This window comes from Colobus angolensis, unplaced genomic scaffold, assembly GCF_000951035.1.
Source record: "Colobus angolensis palliatus isolate OR3802 unplaced genomic scaffold, Cang.pa_1.0 Scaffold56, whole genome shotgun sequence".
NCBI lineage: Eukaryota > Metazoa > Chordata > Mammalia > Primates > Cercopithecidae > Colobus > Colobus angolensis.
Genome location: NW_012119154.1, coordinates 9,327,155 through 9,338,661, shown reverse-complemented (window position 1 = coordinate 9,338,661; position 11,507 = coordinate 9,327,155). Strand labels below are relative to the sequence as shown.

The window sequence follows — 11,507 nt, the reverse complement described above, 5'->3', positions numbered from 1 at the left end:
CAAACTCCTGACCTCAGGTGATCCGCCCACCTCTGCCCCCAAAAGTGCTGGGATTACAGGCGTGGGGAGTGCCACCATGACCAGCTAATTTTTTTGTATTTTAGTAGAGACAGGGTTTCACTGTGTTAGCCAGGATGGTCTCTATCTCCTGGCCTTGTGATCCGCCTGCCTAAAGTGCTGGGATTACAGGCATGAGCCACGACGCCCAGCCATCTCTAGGGTATCTTCTAGGCCTATGTTTATGCAAGCACCGTATTTAATTGTTGATACTACTGTTATTACCACCATCACTGCTTTTATCCTAAAAGGCCCTAAGTGGCTTTATGAACTGAATATATAGGGAGCATGTATCCGTGATCACTTCGTTGTGCTGAAGTACACTGAGACACATTTGCAAACTTGAAATGCAGCCTTAGTACAATGTTTGTGTTAGACTATCTACATACCTACACACGACAAAAGACCAAATCAGAAAAGAGGGAGAAGAGGCAACCTGCATCAAAGAAGTCGATTTGTGGATTGATTCTACCTACACTTTTGCTACCTGTGAGACTGTGTTAATTGGAGGCAGTGTTTGGTGATGCAAAGAACATGGTCATTGCAGTCAAGCCAGACCCTACTGGTAATCAGCATCGTGATGAAAAGGGTAGACTCTGAATTGACCAAGATTTGAATCCAAGTGCCGCCAGCTTCACTTTTGTCTTCTGTAAAATAGAAATAATAACAGCACCTGCCTCACAGAGTTATAAGGAGGACTGGAAAATGTGAGGGAAGCCTTCAGTATAGTGCCTGGGACAGAGGAAGCATTTGATAATGTCATTATTCACTCAGGACCTCAAAGTCTTTCTAATTTTTAGTGTCTCATCCTTGACAATAAGGAAAGTGTTCCTATGTCCCAGAGATCTTTTAAGACTTAAAATAGAAAAATGACATCAAGAATGCTTCTCAAACTTGATTCATGCATATGAATGCCCCAGGGATCTCGTTAAAATTCGCTAGCTGTGAAGTGGGGTTTGCAAGTCTGAGTTTTTCTTTTCTTTTCTTTCTTTTTTTTTTTTGAGACAAAGTTTCCCTCTTTGTTGCCCAGGCTGGAGTGCAGTGGCAGGATCTCGGCTCACTGCAACCTCCACCTCCTGGGTTCAAGGGATTCTCCTGCCTCAGCCTCCCGAGTAGCTGGGATTACAGACGTGTGCCACCACACCTGGCTAATTTTTGTAGTTTTAGTAGAGACGGGGTTTTCACCATGTTGGCCAGGTTAGTCTTGAACTCCTGACCTCAGGTGATCTGCCTGCCTTGGCCTCCCAAAGTGCTGGGATTACAGGAAGGAGCCACCACTCCCGGCCGTGCATTTTTCACATGGTCCTTGCATGTCAGCAGAATGCAGTGGAGTGCTGTATCTGGCCTCAGGTACACCTGGCATAGCCAATGTTGCTCCCCCACAGCAGGACTGCAGTGCACTAGGAGAGAGTCTATAGAAGCTTCACTGAGACACTGACAATGTGTGAGAAGTGATCAGGAGGATTGTTACTCTCCTTTCTAGCCATTAAACAGACATCAGCACAGAAGTGAGAGTTACTCCCCACTTAAAAAGATAGCTCCCTAATTCATTTCAGTAATGGTTCATTTTCAACCCCCAAATATGGATTTTCAGAATGAGCAGAACCGACCCCACGCTGACTGTAATTAGAATCATACCATTCCTAGTGGTTGACAGTTGACAGTAGGGTAAATTTTTTTCTCCCAGGGTACCACATAAACTTCAGCATTGCAATCTAGGCTTTGCTATCCATAAAAACAGAAGTCAAAAGAGAGACAGTGTTATTCATGAGATATTTGCACAAATGATTCTAAAAACATCAAATAGGCTTCCAGTGAAAAAGTAGACAGGTGCATGACTACTCACACCAAGTTTTTTGGTCTCACAGCTTTGGGTCAACTCTTCATTACTTTCCTTGGAACATGTGGTTTCCCTGGCCACGAAGTCAATAAAATATTTCTTGCCAGCCACCACCTGAAAAATTAATTAGTACAAAGTAAATGCTTAATAAATAAATCATTTATCTTCAAGAAATTTTAAGGGAGAATCTTGAAATTTTAATTGACCAACTTAGAGAGTTACATTAAAAAAGTACAAATGTTTGGCATTAAAGCTTGGCATGTATATTTAAAATATTTGGCTGTCGGTTGCTCCCATTTCCTTTTCTAAATGGGGGAAGAAATAAGCAAGCTATAATTTTTTTTTCTTTTTTTTTGAGATGGAGTTTGGCTCTTGTTGCCCAGGCTGGAGTGCAGTGGCATGATCTTGGCTCACTGCAACCTCTACCTCCTAGATTCAAGCAATTCTCCTGCCTCAGCCTCCTGAGTAGCTGGGATTATAGTTGCCCGCCACCACACCTGGCTAATTTTGTATTTTTAGTAGAGATGGGGTTTCTCCATGTTGGTCAGCCTGGTCTCGAACTCCCGACCTCAGGTGATCCACCTGCCTCGGCCTCCCAAAGTGCTGGGATTACAGGCATGAGCCACCATGCCTGGCCTATAATCTTTATTTATTTATGTATTTATTTGAGTTTTATTGTCCAATGGCTGTTAAATTCACTAGTAATTCAAAGGCTCAAGTTGTAATATCTAAGAATCTAACAGGAATAGGAAGAAAAACTTAAAATGTTTTTAAACATGCCTTATTGTCCTGCCAAATCTTGAATTGGTGAAATACTGAGTATTGGTGAAATACTACTATAGAAATTATGTGGATTAAATTTTGTAATTAGAAAAATTATTTGGGGTTTTTATTGTTCTCTTACTATTTTTAATATTAAGAAATTATTTTAGGCTGGGTGTGGTGGTTTGTGCCTGTAATTCCAGCACTTTGGGAGGCTGAGGCAGGTGGATCACTTAAGGCCAGCTGTTCAAGACCAGCCTGACCACCTCTACTAAAAATATGAAAATTAGATGGGCATCGTGGTGCACACCTGTAATCCCAGCTATTTGACAGGCTGAGGCAGGGGAGTTACTTGAACCCAGGAGGCGGAGGTTGCGGTAAGCCGAGATCATGCCACTGCACTCCAACCTGGGTGACAGAGTGAGACTCTGTCTCAAAAAGAAAAAAAAATTATTTTAATCTCTAGAAACAGTTTTAATCACTACTCAATGCTATCTTCCATTAAATATTTTGTGGCCCAATTTCTCAACCAAATTATTTAGTATTAAATTGTAGTATTTAAACAGTGACTCCTGCCTGTAATCTCAAGCACCTTGGGGGCCTGAGGCGTGTAGATCACCTGAGGTCAGGGGTTTGAGACCATCCTGGCCAACATATAGTGAATCCCTGTCTCTACTAAAATGCTAAAACTTAGCCAGGCATGGTGGCAGGCATCTGTAATCCCGGCTACTTGGGAGGCTGAGGCAGGAGAATTGCTTGAACCCGGGTGGCAGAGGTTACAGTGAGCCAAGATTGTGCCACTATACTCCAGCCTGGGTGACAGAGTGAGACTCTGTTTCGGGAAACAAAACAAAACAAAAACAAACAAACAACAAAAACACAACTAAACTAAAACAAATAAATAAATATTCACCAAAAGTCAGTATGAGGAAGACCTTTCTTAGATGAAAAGCAGAAGAAAGATATCTAAAGGAAGGGGAAAATATTAAAACTTGACTAGAGAAAAATGAGAACTGCTTCTGAAAAATCACAATAAGCAAAACAGAAAGGCAAGCTGGGAAAATATGATATAGAATCAATATCTGTATGCATATAAAGCCCAACACTAAAAAATGGACAAAAGCCATGAGCAGGTATTTCAGAGAAGAAGTTAAAATGGTCATTAAGCCTGAAAAAAAGTTTAACTTCATTAATAAACAAAAACATGCACATTAAAAAAGCAATGAGACATAATTGTTAGCCTTCCATGCAGGCAAAGATGAAAACAAAAATTGATGATACGTGGCATTGGCCAGGCATAGGAATCAAGCAGCCTCAGTCACTGCTGGTAGGAAGAGAATTTAAATTAAGATCTTCAACTGGTGTCTTTTTGCTTTTATTTTTTGAGATGGAGTCTCACTCTGTCATCCAGGCTGGAGTGCAGTGACACCATCTTAGCTCACTGCAACCTCCACCTCCTGAGTTCAAGTGATTCTCCTGTCTCAACCCCTGCAAGTAGCTGAGATTACAGGCAAGTGCCACCATGACCAGCTAATTTTTGTATTTTTTGTGGAATGTAGAATATATTTTTTGTAGAATGTTGGCCAGACTGGTCCCAAACTCCTGACCTCAGGTGATCCGCCCGCCTCTGCCCCCAAAAGTGCTGGGATTACAGGCGTGAGCTACCACACCTGGCCTCAACTGGTGTCTTATACCCAGGTGATGTGAGTGTAAATTGGCATCATTGCAAATATTTAGTGATTTTGGCAATTTGCATCAAGTCTTAGATATATACGTATTCTTTGACATTTCTAGGACTTTGTCAAAGGAAAAATTTCTGCATGTGCACGCACAGATCTTGGAAGTGTATTCATCTCAGCAGAGGCAGACAGGAGCATCAACAGCCTTGGGGACAGCAGCAGTGGTGGCAGGGCAAAATAAAACGTATATGAAACTGCAATCAGTAACGTGTGAAAATGGAAGATTCAGGAAGTGTTTGGTATCTGAAATGTGGACCCAACATGGAATCAACATGCATCCAAACAGGACTAAATGTGCAAACCCAGGGCAAGATTAAAACTATAAAATATATATTTAGCAATTTGGCAAATTGGTCAGTTGGAGACTAGCTTTTAGCAAATTCATCGTATGTTTAATTCATTTCCAGTCAATTGGCTGCTTCCACCAAGGCCGCCTTGGGTGACTATGTCCAAGAAGCCAAATTGCTCTCTTTAAATGCAAAAATCAGTTAAGATTCATCTCTCTCAAGTAAGTTTGAAATTCTCACAATATTCAGATTCACTTGACAACTAACTGATGGGTTACCTCTTTGTGTCTCCCTGGCATCCTTAATGTAGACACACACACATACTAGAATGTTGATTTGTTAATCTACAGAGAAAACTGTAACTACTAAGAAGACTAGATATTCATGCTTGAGAATGAGTGGTTCTGTTTTTGATGGCAAACCTCTGACATACAATACATGGTGGCCTATTCCTACAACATTCAGAATAGAGAATAAGGGAGCTGGGAGCAGTGGTGTGCGCCTGTAATCCTAGCTACTTGGGAGGTTGAGCAAGCTACATTGCTTGCTCCCAGGAGTTCGAGTCCAGCCTGGGCATCACAGTGAGACCCCCATCTCTGTCTCACTCTCTCTCTTTTTTTGTTTGCTCTTTTGCCCAAAGGGTCTTGCTCTGTCACCTAGGCTGGAATGCAGTGGCATGATCACAGCTCACTGCAGTCTCGACCTCCCGGTCTCAAGCAATCCTCCCACTTTACCTTCCCAAAGTAGCTGGGACTACAAGCACATACCACCATACCGAGCTAATTTTTTAATTCTTTTTTTTTAAATTATTTTTTGAGATGGAGTTTCACTCTTGTCGCCCAAGCTAGAGTGCAATGGCGTGATCTCGGCTCACTTCACCTCCGCTTCCCAAGTTCAAGTGATTCTCCTGCCTCAGCCTCCCAAGTAGCTGGGATTATAGGCACCCACCACCATGCCCAGCTGATTTTTGTATTTTTAGTAGAGACGGTTTTTCATCATGTTGGTCAGGCTGGTCTCGAACTCCTGATCTCAGGTGATCCACCTGCCTTGGCCTCCCAGAGTGCTGGGATTACAGGCATGAGCCACCACGTCTGGCCTTTAATTCTTTTTTTGTAGAGACAGGGCCTTGCTATGTTGCTCAGGCTGATCTCGCTCCTGGGCTCAAGTGATCCTCCTCTCTTGACCTCCTAAAGTACTGGGATCACAGGCATGAGCTACCATGTCTGGCCCCTGTCTCTCTTAAAAAGCAACAAGGAAAAAAAAAAAAAGAGTTTCACAAAAAAGCAAAAATATAAAGTGAGAATTAAAAGCTGACAAGAGCATGAATGGCGTAGATTGGCATCCCTTTCAAGTAAACCTAACGTGGCCATGTGGCAATGAAATCAGAGAGAGAGGGTGGTCGTGTCTGGGATAGAAACCAGTGCTCAAGTAGCAGAGAGATCAAAGTGTCAGTATTGATTTACTTTAGTTTATTTACTTTTTTCAGTGACAAAAGTAACACAGAAAATTAGCAAGTTTAAAGTAGCCTGTTATTCCATCATCTAAAAATCTCCCCTATGACTATGAGACATGCATTTTTTTGTTTGTTTCCAGACGGAGTCTGACTCTGTCGCCCAGGCTGAAGTGCAGTGGCACGATCTCGGCCCACTGCAACCTCTGCCTCCCGGGTCCAAGCCATTCTTGTGCCTTAGCCTCCTGAGTAGCTGGGATTGCAGGTGTGCACCATCACACCCTGCTAATTTTGGAATTTTTATTAGGTTGGTGCAAAAGTAATTGTGATTTTGCCATTACTTTGGCAAAAACCACAACTACTTTTGCACCAACCTAATAGTGTAGATGGAGTTTCAACATGTTGCCCAGGCTGGTCTCAAACTCCTGACCTCAAGCAACCCACCCACTCCGGCCTCCCAAAGTGCTGGGATTATAGGCGTGTGCCACTTTTTTTTTTTTTCAACATCATTTTCTGTCCTTTAAAATAACACAATTGATAACATCACGTATATTCAATTTTATGCCTCCTTTTTTTCATTGAATATTATAACACAAGACATTCCCCATATCGAGAGCTCCTCACAAAGATACTTTTAAATTGCTGCTTAACACTCTGTTCTGAGGATATGCCAGGCATGATCTAATCATTCTCATATTAATCATTTTGACAGTTTACTATTTTTGCTGTTATATTTAAAACTGCAGTGAATAGCATTGTATATAAAGTCTCCTATTTTAGATTCCTAGAAATTCAATTCTGAGCCAAAAGCATGAACTTTTTAGTGAGAATTTTTTCACCAGATTATGAGGATTATGTTGGCTTGCTGTAACAATTTGGCTCTATTTTGATTATTTTTCTTTAGCTTGTATTTAGGGAAGCCAATTTTGAGTTCCTAAAACAGGGATCTGTCCATAATCATATCAGAGACTATTGGAGTTGCTAGAAATGTAGGCTCTTCTCTTTTTTTGAGACGGAGTTTTGCTCTTGTTGCCCAGGCTGGAGAGCAATGGTGCAATCTCAGCTCATTGCAACCTCCACCTCCCGGGTTCAAGCGATTCTCCTGCCTTAGCCTCCCGAGTAGCTGATATTACAGGCACGCATCACCACACCCGGCTAGTTTTGTATTTTTAGTAGAGACGAGGTTTCTCCATGGTCAGGCTGGTCTCGAATTCCTGACCTCAGGTGATTTGCCTGCCTTGGCCTCCCAAAGTGCTGGGATTACAGGCATGAGCCACTATGCCCAGCAAATGTAGACTCTTCTAATACAGTCACTCATTTTACAAATGGGGCCACAAAGGCTTAGAACATTTGAATGACCACCCAGAGTGATCTGGGATGTGAGTGGCGGATGCTATGGTGGAACTGAGTCTCCTGACTCCCAGGAGACACTCCTGTCAATCTTCTATTGACAGGGCATGAAAGGAAGATGAATCCCCAGAAGGTGCATTTGCAGGAGAGCGGGATCCCAGGCAGAGAGAACAGTGGGTGAAAGACATGGAGGCAAGAGAGTTTGGAGCCTGGGCAGTGATGGATTGCCTGATGTGGCTGAGCCCAAGGCATTATGTGGTATAATAATGAGAGATGAGTCTAGAAAGACGTAGAGTAAGTCTTGCTGGCCCTAGCCCTGAATTTTATTAATTGTATCATGGTTGCTATTGTATTTATTTATTTAGACAGAGTCTCGCTGTGTTGTCAGGCTGGAGTGCAGTGGCGCGATCTCGGCTCACTGCAACCTCCACCTCCTGGGTTCAAACGATTCTCCTGCCTCAGCCTCCTGAGTAGCTGGGACTATAGGTGTGCACCACCACGCCCAGCTAATTTTTGTATTTTTAGTAGAGACAGGGTTTCACCATGTGGTCTCGATCTCTTGACCTTGTGATCCACCTGCCTCGGCCTCCCAAAGTGCTGGTATTACAGGCATGAGCCACCGCGCCCAGCCGCTATTGTATTTATATAGCGTTTTACAGTTTGAAAAAGTGATATGACATATAATAACTTATTTGATCCTCACGTCAGTCCTTTACATATAGAAAACAGAGAGAATGTTGTAAAACACCTGTCCAGGATCAAGCATACAGGGAGATTGGCACTTAATTTATCAAATCTAATGCACCAAATCACATTATCAAATGTATCATTTCCTAAAGCAGAGCCAAGACCAATGGCAAAATTAGTAAGCAATTTGCACATAGACTATAGTGTTACTGCTTTTGTAGCATAATTTACAAACCTGTACTCTTGCTTTTTTCACATTGTCAATCTTGAAATAGAAAGTTGCGTTATTCTCTGCATTAAGCTTTGTGATAGTGTGAGTCAGTGTCTCCTCCAGCTCTGGGCTGTTGGTGGGTATATCTCTGGGGCAGCCCACGCAAATCTTGGAAGGTGGTTGGACAAAATCCTCCCCTGAAAGGATCAGGTTTTAAGTCAGCATGTACACTGAAGTAGCAGTCTGGCCTAGCATCCCTCCTGCACAAGAACCAGCATCCACGTGTATAAAGGGCCACTTGGGAGCCCAGGCCCAGTAGTGAGTAGGTGAAGGTTGTCTGTCTGACTGTCACTTCCTGCCTCTCTTCTTTTCCCCTCCTCAGTGCCCAGTGTATTTAGGGAAACATTTTCAATAGGAAGGTGCGAGTAACTCAATCAAAATGCTACACTTTTCCTGAATTTTTGCATTTTTGATGGAAACTGTAAAAAGCAATGCTTAATTTAAAGGAGTGACTCTCATGAGAAAAACTTAAGTGCTATGGTTCTGGTGAACAGGCAGCTTCAGACTACTCACGGTGGAACGCATACAAATGTTTTCCAAGTATGAGAAAAGCACACCCTTGTTATAAGAAACACTGACCTGACCACAAACTCACACTATCTCCATTTCCTCCCATTATAACATGCAGGAAAAAAAAACCCAGCTTAATTGAAAGGGTTTTATTCTGAGTGCTAAGAAATAAAATACAGCTTGTATTTTATTTGTAACAGCTGTAACAGCTGACTTAAGGACAACTTGTAGAGAAGAGAGACCAGTTGGCATTGTACCCAAAGGCCAACTTTACCCAGGGGTCATAAATTTCCCTTCTGTCTTCATAACCCATTCTGGCCACTTGCAGAACAGTCTGAGCTGCAGCACAGCTGGGCAGGGAAGGGGTCCAGTGTTCTCATCAAGGGGTGCATCTGTGTCTGCAGGTTACACAGACTTTGGAGTATATCATAGAAGCCAAAACACAACTTATAGGAAAAGACCCAGCCAGTTGTCTGGGACCGCTATTCCTCTATTGTGGTGCCAACGTGTGTTATTCCTTACCTGGATAAATGTCACAGTTCTGCGAGAAGGAAGCAATTCGTAGCTGAGTATCGATGTATGCATTATCTGTACATTCACCGGTATCCTGGTTTTTAAAAAGCATATAAGTGCTCAGTTAAAAACATTTTTTAGAGTCTTTAAAGTAAATAACTAGTAAAATTGAAAAACAGGGATGTCTACTTTCCAAATCATTGTGTAGCAAAAAAAGAAACAAAACGTAGTCTTACTGCTAAAGAGATACTAAAATACAGTTATATTAGTATCAATAGCATCAGCAAATACATGCATCTACACAAGCACATGGAAAGCAGGAAATAAGATAAGAAGAAGATCTAGTATAGAAATAACAGCCATGTAAGTAAAAAGGTAAATTTCTAAAAAAAAGAAGGTAAGACTTTCAGACTGTTAAAACACCAAATCAATATATTACGGTTTCAAGAATCATCTTATAATAGAAACAATGTATAGAGCTTAAAAATAAAAGATGAACGAAGCTACATGGGACAAATATAAACATAGCAGGAACTACAGTGTTAGTAATATTGGACAAAGTAAAATTCATGATAACAAAAACACTCATAAAGGTAGTAAAAATGATAATTTTATTTTTCAAAAGCATGGACTGGAAGGCATGGAATCAAAATACATAAAGTAGAAAAAATTACACATGTGAAGAGAAATGGATAGAAATAATCATGGTGGGAAAATTTAGTATGCAATTACAAATCTAAGAAAGGGCAAGAGAAAAAATAATAAGACCATAGAAGATTTGAATAACTTGGTAAAGATTTATTTAAATGGTATTTTCATATGCTACATATGATTTAAAATACTTTCATAAGTATCATAAAATTTGTATGTATTTGTGTGTGTGTGTGTGTATATATACATATATATATATATATATATATTTTTTTTTGAGACAGTGTCTCTCTCTGTCGCCAAGGCTGGAGTGCAGTGGTTCAATCTTGGCTCATTGCAACCTCTGCCTCCTGGATTGAAGTGATTCTCCTGCCTCAGCCTCCCAAGTATCTGGGATTACAGGTGTGTGCAACCACACCCAGCTATTTTTTTGTTTTTTTTAGTAGAGATGAGCTTTTGCCATGTTGGTCAGGCTGGTCTCAAACTCCTGATCTCAAGTGATCCACCCACCTCGGCCTCCCAAACTGCTGGGATTACAGGCATGAGCTATCGTGCCCAGCCAGTATCATACAAATATTGTTCATTGTTTTTACACCAGGTCACAAAAAGATTCAATAAATTTTACAAAGCATAAACAATACAGAACATGTTCTTTCACCTCAGCACCAAAAAGAAAAAATAATCTGTAAAAATTAATAGCATGTTTAAACAAACAAAAATGATATACTTGAAAATATAAACATGCTTGCCAACAAAGTTAGGGTCTTTCTTGGATAAGGAAAAAAAAAACAACCAAAATAACAAAAATGAGAATTCCATATAATGTTATCAGAACAGCATTTTAAGTTAATTTTTGACTTGACATGGGTTCATAGTTTAAAAACGGCGGGAGAAAAACAAATAGAAAAACCTATGCCTAGGTCTCCAGAAGTGAGGGGAAAAAAGAATAATAAACAAACATAGCCAAGTGCTGTGTGATAAATGTGATAAAACATGTATAGCATAAAATCTGCCATTTTAACCATTTTAAAGGATACAGTTCAGTGGCATTAATTCCATTCACAATGTCATGCAACCCATTACCATTTCCAAAAGTTTTCATCACCCCAAACAGAAATTCTTTACCCACTGAGCAATACACCCCCATTCTCTTCTCCTCTCCACTCACAAATTCACATCTAGTCACTGTCTCTATGAATTTGCCTATTCTAGATGTTTCATGTAAGTGGAATCATACAATATTTTGTGTGTGTGTCTGGCTTATTTCACTTAACATCATATTTTCAAGCTTCATCCACATTGTAGCATGCATCAGAATTTCATTGTTTTTAAAGGGTGAACAGTGTTTCATTGTGTATATATATGATGGCACATTTTCTTTTTTTTTTTT

General features: G+C 40.8%; 1 protein-coding gene across 3 annotated transcripts in view; it reads right to left on the bottom strand.

The window, feature by feature from the left end:
* Nucleotides 1–11,507, bottom strand: part of KNG1 (kininogen 1) — a 26,461-nt gene that overhangs the window by 3,501 nt on the left and 11,453 nt on the right. For all 3 annotated transcript variants that reach the window (XM_011961580.1, XM_011961581.1, XM_011961579.1), the window contains 4 exons: nt 9,476–9,560; nt 8,408–8,580; nt 1,904–2,011; nt 1,696–1,782 (listed from right to left, as the gene is read on the bottom strand). In XM_011961580.1, the coding sequence (XP_011816970.1) occupies nt 1,696–1,782; nt 1,904–2,011; nt 8,408–8,580; nt 9,476–9,560 (453 nt within the window). The remainder of the gene's footprint in view (nt 1–1,695; nt 1,783–1,903; nt 2,012–8,407; nt 8,581–9,475; nt 9,561–11,507) is intronic.